The following is a 15833-nucleotide window of genomic DNA, read 5'->3' as shown; positions in this document are numbered from 1 at the left end:
CCTAATTTGAGCTCCACCTTCACAAAGCATTTTATTGTTTTAGAAACTTCACACTCAAGGCCGGTCTCAGATGGCACACTAGCAGTCCTGCAGTCCACAAGACCATGAGACCATATGGTGTCCCATTTCTAACTTTGTTGATCAAACAGGGGCACAGGAGTGCCCTCTATGTGCCCTTAGACTGGCCTTCAGCGAGGATCGCAATGATGCGACCTCAGCAGCGGCCTATTACCCAAAATTGGACCAGAGAGAAATCTTTTGTTTACAGCTGTCTGACCAACATGACAGAGAGAAAGATGTTTAGAGATGAGTGAAAATGGCTTTGAGCTGTTTCTCTTCCTAAAAACACAGATAACGGCCTGCTCCTGTTGCCTTCCAGCATATTTAGCTGCTCCTCCTCGCCGGCTGGCCTGACTGCCTAATAAGCTTAACCCTTTTCAAGCCTGTCTCTGTAAAGCTTCTGTCCAATCACCTTGAATTTTTTATAAATTTTTCCTTTTATGCCTTCCAAATGAGCGTGGCCTCTTATTTATGACCATAACTGCCATTTGGTCACACAAAGAGAGAGCCCCTAGATCTATGAGTCCCCAGGCTATGCTTAAACACACACAACTCTAAAATGACTAACCGTTGAGTGTAAGCTAATCTCAGTAAATCAATAGATAAGTATGCACAATAAAATAGTCAAAGGAAATCAATGAGTACATGTAACCAAGAAGGGGAAAAAGGTAGACAGGACACAATTCTCTTCCAAAATTAAAAATAATAAAGTAAAAAAAGGTTTAAAAAGGGATAAGGAGAGAAAAAGGGAAATAATAGGAGGGATATAGAAGAAAAGAACAGAACTGAATCTTTATTTCTCTGGATACTGTAATTCAAGCTCTATAATATTGAGAGGTGTTGTAGAGTTAAGTGATTTGACAGTCCATAGCTACTCATAGCGTAGTGTTAATTTGCACTATGATTATTTAAATGGCATTTACATGTAGAATACAGCACTTTCCTTCAGATGTACTAACAGCCAATAAAAAGTAGCCCCTCTGTGCACATCAGAACTTGCTGGCGGCCAAGCTGAGGATGAACCGTGGCATTCTGAGAAATGAGGGGGTGATTACGGAGAGCCAGGACAGATAAGGCACCTGACTGAGGAGGAATTTGAAAGAGGTGTAATCCACTACGCTGCGACCTTGTGGGGGAAGAGAGAAAGACAACTTTAGCATGGGGTATCTTACTGAAAAGAAAATGTACGTCTCTTTTTGCCAAATTTAACAATCCCTCCCTCTCAATACTGGTTCTAACATGCCCTCTCCAACCTCGCCTCACCACTCAGAAACACATAGCACATACTTTGCTAAGTGGAGACCCACAGCAGGAGGGACAGAGCGGAGATTTTTCAATAGGATCATACATGCGCTCTGCTTTGTTAGCATCGGTGAGCTAAATAGCTAGCGAACTATTATGATGCAAATGTGTTTTGTGCTTTTTTGAGAAGTTTTGAGCCCAATCTACATAAATTCTGTGAATAACTGCCTTTGTTGTGTAGCTGTGTAGCCCTTGCATTAGCAAGCTGGCATAAATTGGACTAATAGTCACGTAACAGACAGACTAGCTTTCTTAACACAGCCTACTTGAAGACAGCAAACCTTTAGAATGATTTCTGGGCCAGTTCCGCTGCTGAAGTCTACATCTATGATCTCTAACCGCTCAAAGAGGCCTTCTCTAACATACTTCACTTCAGCTAATACTGTAATGGGTTTCAGCTAGTTCAAAATGTAGGACCCCATGTGCTTACCAGAAAAACAACGTTTGAGCATAATGGTCCTATTCAGTTTACACCGGCTTCCTATTAAGGCCTGATCCCATTTCACCCCTTGCCCCTACCACTTAGCCCTTAGCCCTCCGTTTTGTGCATTCACGTCTAGGGGTAGGGTGTCCTGTTTTTGTTGAGACAGAGGGGTAGGACGAAGTGTTAGAGACTCACTCCAAACAGAGTGTTAGGAGGAAAAAAGAACGGTCAAGACGGAGCAACCAAAGAAACCCACAAATGTGAGAATTTTCTCTGTTAAAAATTACGATAACCATTGTTCTATCTTAGTTTAATGTCATTTCAACGTTTTATGGTCCTTTTCTTCATAACAAACGTAAAAAAATTGCTAATAGTATGCTAATATTTCGGTAGCTAGCTAGCTAAATTTTCTGTTCCACATTAAATAGTTCAGCAGTTCTGATGACCTGAAGCGCCAGAATGTAACTGCTGCACCATTTAAGATGGAAAAGGAAAATTCGAACAAAAAGCAGGTGAACAGCTGACCTCAGCTTCATATCACTGAAGAATTAGAGGTGGGCGATGATAAATAATTGTCCCCTCCTCTTTGAAGGCATATGATTCCCTAAATGTAACTAAAGCCCAGCAGTGAGGAGCTGAACTTTACCCTCCTCTGCTATCACTGCAGACTGGCAGGGTCGCCTACAGAGCAGCGCTAGTAGCTGTTAATGAAGTAATGTTCTTTTTTATTTGAGGGGCCCATTTCATAGAGGATGATTTCAACCACTACCCCTTGTAACTCAGTTCCAAGGGGCAAGATGACACTCGAAAACAAGGGGTAGGGGTAAAAATAAGAAATGGGATTAGGCCTAAGTTCTGCCTCGACTACAATGTCTTACTCACAACATTTAAAACTCTTAATGGCCTGGCTCTGGCATTTCTTACTGCTATGTTGAAGCATTATAGCCCATCCACACCACTCAGCTGAGGCAGGCTTACTGCAAACTGTAATTGTGTTCTTCAAGGTTCTTTAATAAAGGCAATGTTTCTATGTAGAACTCATTTCATGCTTAAGTGTTTCTTTGCATGGTGAAATGGTTCTTCAGACTGATGGAGAATGTCATCAGAGACTCCCCCAGGGGGAAATGGTGAGCACAAGTTGATGAGGACATGTTAAAAGCCGTTTAAAAAAGTAGGGAATGGAATATGAAATACACTCGGTTACCATCGACATCTTGTAATCCGTAGCGCCGTGCAAGATCGCACGTCAACAACACTTTCCCAGTCATTGACATCAGATTTTTGTCTATCAGAAAATACATGAAACACAGAGATTGACGGTCATTCGGCTTCTGACCAGAACTATATTTCCTTATTTTCAGTACATTTATTATGACAAGGATTCTCCTTCAAGCAGTCAAATACAGACAGTGCCGTATTTTAAGCAGTGTTTTAAATAAAGTGTTACCTTTGGCCAGTTCAACGATGCATTTTCCACTCAGTTCTGTTGTCTCACCATTATTGAACGCTTCCTTCCACTGGAAGATTAAACAGATAAAAAAAAGAGTATTAAAGAAAATATATATTGCTGCTGCCCAAAAAAACATAAACAAGTATTTCCACTTTATTTTTCTACACCATTTAAACACAGCAGCTGCTTTTTATATTGTGTGAAAACTTCATAGTGAATGGACCAATAGAAATGCTGCATAACTACCTAGAATAAAACCTCTTTATATTAACTTACATTTTTAACATTTTTTCCTTCTCCTATAAATTTACTGGTTTGGAGATACACGTTTTTCTTTGGACAGCGACAATATGCTTGATGTTTTGGATGAAACCACTGTTTATTATCATCTTTATCACATTAGTTCTGTTCATTCATGATATTTATCAGCCTGCTGAATCACATAGGCTCCTGTAGTAGTGGGTGATGTGGTCAAAAAATTATTTCACAGTATAATCAAAATTTCTGGCAGTTTCTATATATATATATATATATATATATATAATCACAGCTGTCTTTGTAATGAAAATTAAAGGAAAATTAAAGTGCATGTTCATTCACTTTTCAATATGAAAGATTTAACAACCAAAGCAAATCTAACATAAACATAAATGAATATGTTCAATATTGCTTTCTAACACTAGCCTGGCAAGCAAAGCCGGTCCTGACCTCCCTGAGGCCTCCCTGTTCTCGTAATTCCCTGTCATGGTGCTTTTTTCTTTTTTTGTGACCAGATATTTTTTCTTCATCTTCTCATCAAAGTTAAGCAATAAACAGCTTTGACATGAGGGGGTCCCTTGCGTTGCCATTCTACCTTAAATGGAGCTGCAGTTGGATTGTAGCACCTGTACAGACTGGATGTTATGTACCATTTAAGGTGGAATTCCTCTAGTCATTTCTCATAGCGTTAGTGTGGTTTGCACTGTTTGTACATCTTGTTATCTGCACTTATTTGTGGCCTGACGGTTATGACAAAACTTAAACCTGGGGAAGAATTTCAACCAGTGTGCCTCCAACTACTAGCTCCAAGTTAAGTCAATTATTGTCACTTACCTTTGGGTCAAGGCCCGAAATCTGGTCTTTCTCAGTTATATTCTGAACAACTAGCTCAGTCTGTACGGCCCCTGGCCAAAGGCTTACAGAAGCCACCCCTCTGCTCTTCAGCTCTACTGCAGTATCTGCAGCTAGTCTGTCACACTGGGAGAATAAGCACAGAATGAAAGAACAGGAATATTTATTTTGACACGTCTGAATTTGACTTGCCTGCGCTGTTGTAGTACAGTGTTGTAATACAGTACCAATGCCTACTGGCAGATGCAAATTTTGAGATTAATGTGTTTTAAGTAGTCAAACATATGTTAAAAGTTGAAATAGCCATGCCAGTTAACTCACCGCAGCTTTGCCAATCCCGTAAGGTACGTTGAAGAGATACCTTAAGCCTCCCATGGACGATATAGTGACTATAAGGCCCTTTCCCTGTGCTACCATCATGCGGGCAGCATACACACTGCAGAAGTAGTGTCCCCTGCAGAGGAGGGAGAGCGCTGACATCAATACAGAATTACAGAGAACATCTTCATTAGAAATTCTTACAAACGGCTAATTCAAGCAATGAAATCCATTTGCAGAAACAATGTCACACTAATGGACAGAATGTCCATTAAAACAAACAGTACTGTTACAGTAAAGGCTAATTTACATTTATGCAAAAATGCATGTAAACATGTCCGTGTGGAGACACAGAGAAGGGATTCATGGGTAAGCGTAGCTCCCAGAGGCTCGCTGCAAAATCTCAGCTATGTTAGAGACATTATAAAGGAGGAGGAGACACTTCACTGGTTGAAATATGAACGTGAAAGCTTGGTAACGCTCAACATGATAGCTGTATTATGGAAAGTCCGCCCTTTAATCAAATGAGCCAATCAGCTTGTTGGTAAATGTGTAAGTGCGAAAAACCCAGCTCACTGTGGAGATATGCACATGTACAGTAGCCAAAACAACCTGAAAAGAACTTTTTTGGTAAGTAATTTGAGTCAAATGCTACACACTCTGCTATTTCGGCAGATTTTACCAGTGAGTTCAAATATGTGTTTGTGGCCATTATATGTCATTAATGTGGCCAGTTGCTGATTGGTTGTCTGGTTGCGTGGGGGGCATGGGGAGGCCCAAACAATACTCAAGCCAAACCAGAAACAGTGCAAAATTAAATGGAGCAGTTTGCATATCGGCTGACAGAACAGGTGCAATGTTACCGCCCACCTTCAAAATATTACAAAAAACAGTGAAGTCAGTCCTAATTACTGCCCCCTACTGCACACGTGTCAGACACTTATGCCAACGTCTATACAGAGCACCAGCACATGTTCACAGACACACAGAAGTATAACTGAGCCTTAAGACTTCATCTCAGATTTACTACCTGAGACCAGTGTTATTGATGTCATCCCAGATATTAGGATCCATTTCCCAGAATTTCTTTCCCATGTTTTCAAAAATCGCCTGTGGAAACATTAAAATATAGAACACATCACTACAACAGACCCAGAATTTGAACCACAGATGGACAACTGTGTCCCATTAGTAAACTGCTTAGCATGACTTATTGATGGAGTTCATTTTTTGCCAAAAGTATAGAATAAAATAATTAAAACTACAAGCAAAGTTTTAAAATGTAAAAAGTTGCAAATACAAATATTGAAATAGAGATTAGATCAGATGCATTTGGCCCCTTCACTAATTACTTGTGGGTGGGTCTTAGATAGAAGCATTTAACTGTCTATCAACTGATTTTGAAGTGAGTGGTCCTGGATCTTAGCCACACAAAGTCCACGAACTGTGAAACAGCCCCCAAAATGGTTGAACACAGTGTACCAAGTGCAGTGTTGTACTGACTAGTTTTAATTTAAATTAAAAGTTTAATAATATAACAATATAAAGTTAAAGTCCTGTGTCAAATTATATTTATATTCAGACAAAAATATATTAATTGGGCACACTTAGCTGAGGTGTCCAGTCTTACCCACAAGGGTCGATGTGGCTGTTTTTTTATTCCATTAAGGCAAGAGCACACCTGACCAGCTGCTTAAAGACTGAGATGGTACCGACTGATTAAACAGGTAAAATCAGATACGCTCCTGCTCGACTGGAATGAAAACTCAAGCCACACCAGGTATTTGTAGGTTAGCTGAAGCCATCACACCTTTCTTTATTGCAGCTACAGGCACTAATTCGGCTAAAAGTGTTTGCTAAAGAGATAAAGCTGCGATTACACAGAACATGAGTAAATTTTATAGCGACCTGCTGAATACAACAAAAAAACCCTCTCTTACACTGTTTTCAAGCCACTTTACCGAAATACAGTACATGAGGATTTGCATTATAAATACAATCTGCCTTGAAATATAATATAAGTACGACTACATTGCTTTCCACTGTGCGGTACTTTAAATTTTAAATAAATGCAGTGGACATTGTTGCTCATGTGTGCATTGTATTTCACTGTTTTCATTACATTTCAATGAGGCAAATACATTTAAAGTATAAAAAACAGCTCAAGTGATGCCAAAACAATGTAATAGAGGTTTTGCTTGTCGCATGTCACCTGTGGAAAAGTAGTCATGTGTGCACTGTATTTCACTGTTTTCTCACTGTTTTTATGAATGCATTTCAATGAGGAAAATCCTTTTAAAGTATCGCACAGAGGAAAGCAATATAGTCATGCCTTACATTTTGGCCCAGTCCCATTTCTTCTTTTTACCCCTACCCCTTGTTTTCAAGTGTCACCTTGCCCCTTGGAACTAAGTTACCATTGGTTGTGGTTGAAATCTTCCCCTATGAAATGGGACCCTCAAATAAAAAAGAGCATTACTTCATTAACAGCTACTAGCGCTGCTCTGTAGGCGACCCTGCCAGTATGCAGTGACAGCAGAGGAGGGTAAAGTTCAGCAACCTTGTTACATTTAGGGCATCATATGCCTTCAAAGAGGGGGGATAATTAAATGGAGCTGAAGCTGCAATTCTTCAGTGATATGAAGCTGAAGTCAGCTATTCACCAGCTTCTTGTTTGAATTTTCCTGTTCCACCTTAAATGGTGCAGCAGTTACATTCTGGCGCTGCAGGTGTCAATACTGCTGGACTATTTAAGGTGGAACGAAAAATGTAGCTAGCTAGCTAGCGAGACATTAGCATGCTATTGGTGATTTTTTTATACAGAGGCTCGCGCAGCCATCTTTCTGGTTTTTCTTTTTTTCATAACACTGTTTGGAGTGTGTCCCTAACACTTGGCCCTACCCCTCTATCTCAACAAAAATCAGGTCCCCCTACCCCTAGGCATAAACGTGCAAAACAGAGGGAGAGTGGTAGGGGCGAGGGGTGAAATGGGATCGGACCCTGAAGACGGATTTTATTCCAATTCTGACATGAATTCAGCATTTTGTTTTTAAAACGTAAATCCTCATGCATTGTTTTACAGTAAAGAGGTGAAGCGACATGAAAACAATGTAATACAGGGTTTGTTTTTCATTTTGGCACATATTCTGCAGGTCACTGTGGAAGAGTAATGTCATGCATCTACTGCATTCCAGGCTTTTCCACTGTAGTGACTGCTTTTCAATTTGGCACAAATTCCTCTCCATAAAAATCTGCCAAGCAAAAAAGCAAATTCACTCAAATGAAATGAAAATGTGAAAAAGAAATTTGCTTCCAGTAGCAGTTAATTTGATTGTTTTCTGGCGAGGACAGATGTTTGCTGTTTCCAGGTGAGACTGCAGCTTATTTAGGATAGCAAGGCGAGCAGTGTCACTAAACGGCGAACTAGCAATGTAGCTAATTAAATAAATAGAAACTGAAAAGTCACCTGTGAAAACCACTTGTGGAAAGAAATAACGTTAACCTGCTACTAGCATGTGCTAGCCTCAAGTGGCGTACCAGTAAAGACCGTAAGAGTCGAAAAACCCAGCTGTAAAATCATGTCAAAACAGAGGAACTCCCAAAACGAAAGAGCACAAAACATCTGTGAATATAAAAAAATCCATATTTTTTATCCTGGCAGACTCTTTGAAATAAGAGCACTACTAGGATGTAGAGGGGTCAACAGTGTATATCCTCAGATAAAGGACAGGCAGTCATGGTTTGCTGTACAGCAGAAGGAAATACTAAGCAGCGACCATCACACTAGCCAGCTGAACGATTACTATCTACACACAGTTCCTCTCTTCCCACGTTTCCGTGTGTGTAACTCACCTGCACTCCAGAATACGCGTTGTTCACAAAGACGTCCAGTCTTCCGTTTTGCTCATGCTGAATTCTTTCAAACAGCTCCTTTATGTCGTCTTCTTTTGATGAGTCGCAGATTACTGGCAGACAGCGGCCACCTCTCTCGTTCACCTGTAGTTATGTGGACACACAGACGCTCGGGCGAACAGGTCTAGTGGTAATACTGTGATCAGAACTACGGTTATGTTTATATTTGAAGTGAGAATAGCACAACTTAACAAAGCCTACGGTTCCTTTGGTAGCCACTAACCTTCTAACGCACCATTTTCAACGACGTTTGCTGTTACCAAAACATTCACAGATGTCCATGTGCTAGCACAAACGTGATTAATCAAAAACAGTCATCAGAAGGAAACCTTACCTGTGACCTCATCACAAAAGTCAACATCAGAAGTATGCAAAACAACATCTATATCCAGGCACAGCTTTTGTGATTGTGGGACTCTTTCAGTAGGAAATGTTGCAGTAGTAGATGGAGGAATGGATTCCACTAAATATGAGCAAATTATGGGAGCAAATGTGACAAATGGTCAAGAAACCAAAGCTGAAAAGGCCGACTTCTACAACCAGACAATGATCCAAAACATTCCTCGAAATCCACCATAAACTACTTCGATCAAGCTAAAGCCTTTTCAGGATCAGTTTCTTGACTGTTTATGTCGCATTTGCTCCCATAATTACCTCATATTCGGTGAAATCCATTCCTCCATCTATTACTGCAACGTTTCCTACTGAAAGAGTTTCACAGTCACAAAATATGAGCAAATTATCCAAAACATACCTCAAAATAAACCATAAACTACTTTGATCAAGCTAAAGCCTTCGCAAGCTGTGACATCTGCCAAAGGCCTACTAAGTACAGACTTAGTGGGGTGTCCAAACTTTTGCACGTTCCACATGTACTTTTTTTTTTAATCAAATATGAAGTAACTGCATTATCATTTGCAGAAAAAAAGTGTTACATTTTAATCATTTGCTGCAAAAGTTGTGTTTACTTCTTTTAACTTTGGAAAAAATAATAAAATATGTGATTTGGCCAGGGGTGCCCAAACTTTTGCATACAACTGTAAATGCCAAAGATGAAATTGACGAACAACAAAACTTGTGCGGCCATTTTACAATAATATTTGAATGTACGCCACTTAAGGGTCAATGGGCCTCATTCACCAACCAAAAAATTTCTTCTTAAAACCCACTTACGCAGTTTTAACGAAGATTCTGACGTTAACCAACGTTTTCTTGTTTGGGATTTATTCTTAGGTACGAACGGAATCTACACACTCTGACGCAGACCTTGTCTTAGGTCCTTTCTCAAGAACACATTTAAGAAAAAACGTAGGAAGATTTTGGTGAATGAGGCCCAAAGAAAAGAACAAGTTATTTTAGATGAATCGTCAAAGACTGTCGTAATTTGGTCCACAACAAGACTCTAGTCGGCAGGCAATATATGAGCTCACCTCAGCTGCGGTCTGCTGTAGGGTCTTCATCTGTCTGCCAGTGATATAGACAGTAGCCCCCGCTTCAGACAGTTGTAATGCGATACCTCTTCCAATCCCTCGAGAAGCACCAGTCACCACGCACACCCAGCCAGAGAGCGCCATCTGACAAACACAAACGTACAAACATTGAACCTCTGCATCCTATTACACTTACTGAAAAACAACTTGACACACTATTACCCTGCTGGCCAAGACGCAACAGCAAAGCCAACTGTCCAATTACGTTTGGTCCACTAAAATTGGAAGACTATTGTCTTGAAAGAATGTATTTCAGGTTTTCCCAATGTGGCCATACTCACTTTGACGTCAGAACAAACAAATAAAAACCCCACCGTCCAAATGCTTATGATGTTGGTAGGTTTTCTTGCTTATACTCCTCACTTCAGGTCCTGCCACAGCTTTTCTATTGGAATAAGTTCTGGACTTTGACTCGGCTATTCCAGAATTTCTTCGGCTTCTACTGTTCTTTGGTAGAATGACTTTTTGTTTTTAGGGTTGTTGTCTTGCTGCAAGACCCACCTTGAGAGCTTCAGGTCATGGGTGGATGCCCTAACATTCTCCTGTAGAATTCCCTGATAAAATCATAGTACATCAAATGATGATGGCAGCACAACAGCCGTGGTACTACCACCACCATGTTTACAGTTGGGATGAGGTTCTTGTGCAGGAATACAGTATTCAGTTTTCGCCAAATGTAATGTTTCTCATTTAAGCCATACATTTTTTAAATAAATTTTTGCCTTATTACTCCACATAACATTCTTTCAGCAGTCTTTTGGCTTATCCAGATGGACTTTCTGAAACTTTAAACAGGCAGCTATGTTCTTCCTGGAAAGTAGTGGCTCCCTCATTGCTGTCATTCTATGTTCTTGTTCACTGTTTGTCTGATGGTAGATTCAAGAACACAGGCCTCAGCCAGTGAGGCCTGGAGACCCTTAGATGCTTTCCTGGTGTTCTTTGTAATCTTTCAGACTATTATAATCCTTGCTCTTCAACCTGCAATCAGGTTGATGTTTTATAAATAGGGGAGTCACCCAATCGACTCGAATAATTACCCCAATATCAAACTGATAATGCTAAACATGCATATACTTTTGCCAACATGTGCTTTTTGATTTATTGGGTTCTCTTTATCATACTGTTATGACTTAGATGAAGATCTGATTACATTTAAGGTCAGATTTACATAGAAATTCAGAGACTTCTAAAGGGTTTACAAACTCTGTAGTACTACTGTATGCCACACAGCCTTTTAGATACACCTATAAGGTAGGATTCCCCCAGTGTCTCGATAACTGTGACGGCCTATGTGTAAATATCCAAATATATAACTATTTAAATTTACAATACATATACAATCAGATGTGCGTAATTTGCAAAAATGTGTTGTTCATGTTACAGTCTTTAAATAGACAAGTGATATAAAACAGTGTTTCACCTCAAAAAGGCTAGACTCAGGGTTGTTTCTGAACTTTTGGCTTATAATCGTAATAATTTATATGCAAGAATCAGAAAAAATTTCATACTTTATTAATTGTGATTAGGAAAAAATGTTGAGCAAGGACAATAAAACAAACAGAATAATTTTATATATAAATAAAAATATGAATAATATATAAAATAAACTATAAAATAAATAACCATGGCTCAGGGGTCCTAAGCGACTGCCTGTACTACTTAACAGGGGTGTAGCAATACGCATATTTTGCAATGTGACATGTATCGTTCATACATTTTTGATACAGAATTTAAAAAAATGCTAACATAACTTTCACAATTACTTATTTATTTCCTCAAAACTTTTTTTCTTTTTTTACTCCCAGTGGGAATAACTTCTTGTGGAAGCTCATGTTCTTAGAATACATAAAAAAAGAATATAAACAACATCAATATAACAGTAAAGAAAACATGTAACTATAAGGTTACACCTCGGTATTAAATGGACTGAGCATTACAAGGTTATTTACAGTCTGTTGTGTTTCTATATGATGTGTGAGAGGGGATCTCCTAATGCAGCTCACTCACTTCTTGCAAACTGCGGAATCCAGGACTCTCTGCAACCGAGTACTGGCGCAAATTGGAAGCTAAAAACATGCTTGTGTAGCAAATGATTTGTTTCATTCGGAAGAATTGGCTCTTAGCAGCAGCTTGAGTCCTGTGAGGAGAAGTAGCTGCTTAGATCTGTGTTTTCTCCACAAGGCTGAAGGTAGCTTCCTGTTTGCTACCTTAAATGGAGCAGCACCAACATGTAACTGCTACTCCATTTAGGATGGACCAAAAAATGGAAACAAGAAGCTGGCAAACTGGATCTCCATATTTCCTCCCTGTTCCAGTAACTAACACATTTGGGTGACGTCTTCACAAATGACTTTGCATATTTGAGGCTTTAGCACCTCGCTTTAATCAATACTGGCACGTAGTCACAGTTCAATCCACCACTGTTTGCCTATCGTTATTGTTCTCGACTGGGAAACCAAAGTTGTTCCCAAACAGGATGAATGCCAGGATGACTTTGCTTGTTTCAGCTCAAACTTTCTGTCTCTGCTTGCCTTTTCAACCAGCTTGGCTAATCATCTATCCAAGGCAGGCTAATCAAACCAGTTTTTTCCAGTTCTGAGGGCGGAATATCATGGACTGTGTTAAACAGAACTACAGAAATCAGTCCCAGTATAACTCATTTTATAGCATGAAACTGTAAAAGGAATATTAACATACATATTGTAAACCCCATATTGCTTAGGCCTTTAGCTGGAAATTGCCCTGGCTGGACTCCAATCTGTTTGAATGGGCAGTTATCTGTATAGAGATTTTCCTTTCATATTTGCAGACCCTGATGAGTTGCATAGGACCTGTATTTGCTCATTTTGGTGGAACTGCTGTTTTATTGCATTGTTAAATTTAGACTACTGCGTATAACAGAGACAGCTGAATCTTCCCTTTACTCCTGCTTTTCTGAAGGACAGAAGAAAAACTTGGGTCACTCCCTAATACACATCCCTTTGGCAGATAACTGGTAGGGTTTTTCAGAGGTAAGCAGCTGTCCAATGATAATTCCCATTTGTATATTTGCATAAACCCACTGTGCTTGAGCAACATGAGACACACAGTTCATTGTGTGTCTCCTGTTGATCACAGTACAGACTGGAGAAGTAGCGGAGGAGGAGCTAAGCGACTGACTGCTCACTTTGCTACTTATGGTATTAAATTTATCAAACCGATTCCTACAAACTGTCCATTTCAGTGAATCGAGTGATTGAACCGACTCCTTTTGAGCTAAATGATCAGCCAAGTTACAAAACTATACTGTTTATCTATTATCAGGTTTAGTAGGTGTTTTAATCAGTGAAATCACCAAAGTGTACTAGAACCGAATATAGCCCAATATAGGCCTACACAGTAATTCTCCATTTGGAGTGGGAAACCATGTCACAAAGGTTGCAGGACTTAAAAAGATGCTTAAAATATTAGGCACAGCTCCAAACTTTGGAATGTACATTTACACAGCTGACCTAGTATTAAACAACACTTTTCTCTTATGATTTCTCTGATTTTTCTTTTTTTATCCTGTTTCTTAGTCGCTCTGCATGTGTAAAACATTATTTTAATATGAAACTATATTTTTAAGAGATTTAATTTAGGAATTTGTATAAAACAGATTCATGTTTACTTTTCATATCATTGACATTAAATTACATTTAAAAACTATGTATTTTATTCAGAAAATTCATTTGTCTCAGAGATTTTGGTCACTGGTGTTATCAGGACTCTTATTTTACAGTATTATCAGATCTATTAAACTGCCTCTTTAAGTCGAGGCTCATCAGAGAGGAAGCATCTCAAGGCATGAGAAGGCGAGTCACACTTGCTCGCTATATTTCATTAATTTATTAATAATTTTGTTTATCAGGCAGCACATAACTTCTATGTGTCACCGGTATTATGTGCTTTAATGACTAAGTAATTAAAATTTTGTCAAAATAATGCCAAATATGATTTTTATTACTGATTTTGAATAGTTGCACAAAGTCACCTGACCAACAATGAGTCAGCCAGTTTACAAAATCCTCAGTTTTAACCAGAACGTGACTGGAGTCACAGTCACTGGTGTTACACCATATTCATACAACACCAGAGACTGTAAAATATGTTTGGAAATAAGTTCTCCTTTCTGCATGTACGATAATAGGAGATGTTAATGGACACATTAAGATTGTTTGGGATGAAAGAAATTATTTTTTAAAAATTGTATCCACTTGAATTGTTCTTCAAGGGATCTTTAGTAAAGCCAGTGGTTCTTTTTGGGTTCTGCTATTGTTAACATTTTCAAAAAGGTTCTATATAGGACCGTATATACAATCATATACAACACATTCTCCATCCATCTGAAGAACCATTTCACTGCGCAAAGAACCATTTAATTTAAGCATGTAATGGTCCTATAAAGAACTCATTCGTTCTACATTATACATAAGAACCATTGAAGAAGCATCTTTTTTAAATGTGTACAATATTTAAAGCCTTGCCTAAATCACTGTTTCAGAATATATTACCGGCATTAAAAGAATATGTAGGATATTTTATGATATGTGCATGCATGATGGGACTACTCAACATTGGACAAATTGTTAGCACTCTGGATCCCTTAGACATTGTTTTAGGACAGTTTTGAGATCAGCTTTTGGGCTAAAACTTATGTAAAATAATAACAATAATATTAATTAATGGCAGGGAGCTACAAGGCCCAATAGTTCCCAAATAAAACATTTTTTACACTTATTTACCACTATTTAATCACCATAAACATTACATATAAAACTCTGAAGGCACATGTGGGTTCACTAGTGGTTCTGGATACCACTTAAAATGGCTATAGTTGTGTTATGGTCATCACCCTGGTTCCTATCACCACCACTGTATAGAAACCTAAGTCAGCTTCTCTATAATGAACCACTTCACATCAAACGACTCTGAATGATTCTGTTGACGAATCCATATAAAATAAATGAAATTCGCCTTTAAAGGCGACTTATAGGTTGATTACCATTTCTAATCAAGTTTTATTCAACTTCTAAACACGGACGTAAGCACTGCGTGGATGTTCGAGTCATTTAGATTTGAGAATCGGTTCGACTGATTCATTGCAAGGAGTCGGTTCAGAAGAGCGATTCATGACCTCACAGTAGGCAAAATAACAACCTACCGTTAAAACACGAACTCCTTCTTAGAAAGCGCTAAAGACTGCTCCGTTTTAGCGACTAAGTACAGAGAAAGGGTGCAGTGACTCGTCTGGCCTCACAACCGAAACGCGAAGAGCAGTCCGAGCACGGTCAGTGAGTTAGTTAGCTGAGCGACCGCTGGCTACGACAGTTTCTGTGGAGAAGCGTAACGTTACCTCGCCAAGCTGCACTGCACGTAGATCCAACAGTGACTGAAGAGCCTGACTATGGCGCCGTCTTACCGTCTCAGTTCCTCGGAAAACTGTTGAGTAGAGATCTCAGCTCGTCTCTGAACCTTCCTGCTGCTGCTCGCTGTCTGACAGCCTGCAGCTCCGCGAACAGGGAAGATCAACAGAACGACCCCGCTTACGTAATATATGTGATACAAACAAGACTTGCAACCTTAATTTCATGTGCTCTGTAGTATCCTCGGATTGACTCATACAAAAAATCTGAACTTGGCTTCTGTTCGTTAAACGGACTGAAAACAAATTAAGGGGCACATATCGTGGAAAATTTCATCCCTTTTTTTTTTAAATTAAAGGAGTTTGAAAGCACAGTATCGGACA

At 39.2% G+C, this 15833-nt stretch overlaps 1 protein-coding gene across 2 annotated transcripts; it reads right to left on the bottom strand.

The window, feature by feature from the left end:
* Positions 1 to 825: 825 nt before the first annotated feature.
* LOC118826446 (dehydrogenase/reductase SDR family member 1-like) lies at positions 826 to 15651 on the bottom strand. 2 transcript variants are annotated; one of them, XM_036597421.1, is made up of 9 exons: positions 15507 to 15651; positions 10007 to 10150; positions 8517 to 8660; positions 5695 to 5774; positions 4668 to 4800; positions 4329 to 4472; positions 3234 to 3303; positions 2991 to 3071; positions 826 to 1186 (listed from the first exon to the last, which is right to left on the bottom strand). In XM_036597421.1, the coding sequence occupies exons 2-9, from the start codon at positions 10148 to 10150 to the stop codon at positions 1050 to 1052; spliced, it is 933 nt and encodes a 310-aa protein (XP_036453314.1). In that variant the 5' UTR covers positions 15507 to 15651; the 3' UTR covers positions 826 to 1049. The 2 variants fall into 2 exon arrangements, with proteins under 2 accessions (XP_036453314.1, XP_036453315.1); XM_036597422.1 differs by having other exon boundaries at positions 15441 to 15617.
* Positions 15652 to 15833: the final 182 nt, after the last annotated feature.

The sequence above is a fragment of the Colossoma macropomum genome, unplaced genomic scaffold (genome assembly GCF_904425465.1).
Source record: "Colossoma macropomum unplaced genomic scaffold, Colossoma_macropomum, whole genome shotgun sequence".
Taxonomy (NCBI): domain Eukaryota; kingdom Metazoa; phylum Chordata; class Actinopteri; order Characiformes; family Serrasalmidae; genus Colossoma; species Colossoma macropomum.
Note: the sequence above shows the minus strand (reverse complement) of the source record. Positions and strands in the feature narration are given on the sequence as shown.

Coding starts and splice junctions, on each gene's coding strand:
- LOC118826446 (XM_036597421.1), bottom strand. CDS start 10,150: ATGGCGCTCTCTGGCTGGGTGTGCGTGGTGACTGGTGCTTCTCGAGGG. Junction 4,473..4,667: donor ACGGGATTGGCAAAGCTGCG/GTGAGTTAACTG, acceptor TTATTCTCCCAG/TGTGACAGACTAGCTGCAGA. Junction 3,072..3,233: donor CATCGTTGAACTGGCCAAAG/GTAACACTTTAT, acceptor ATTTTCTGATAG/ACAAAAATCTGATGTCAATG.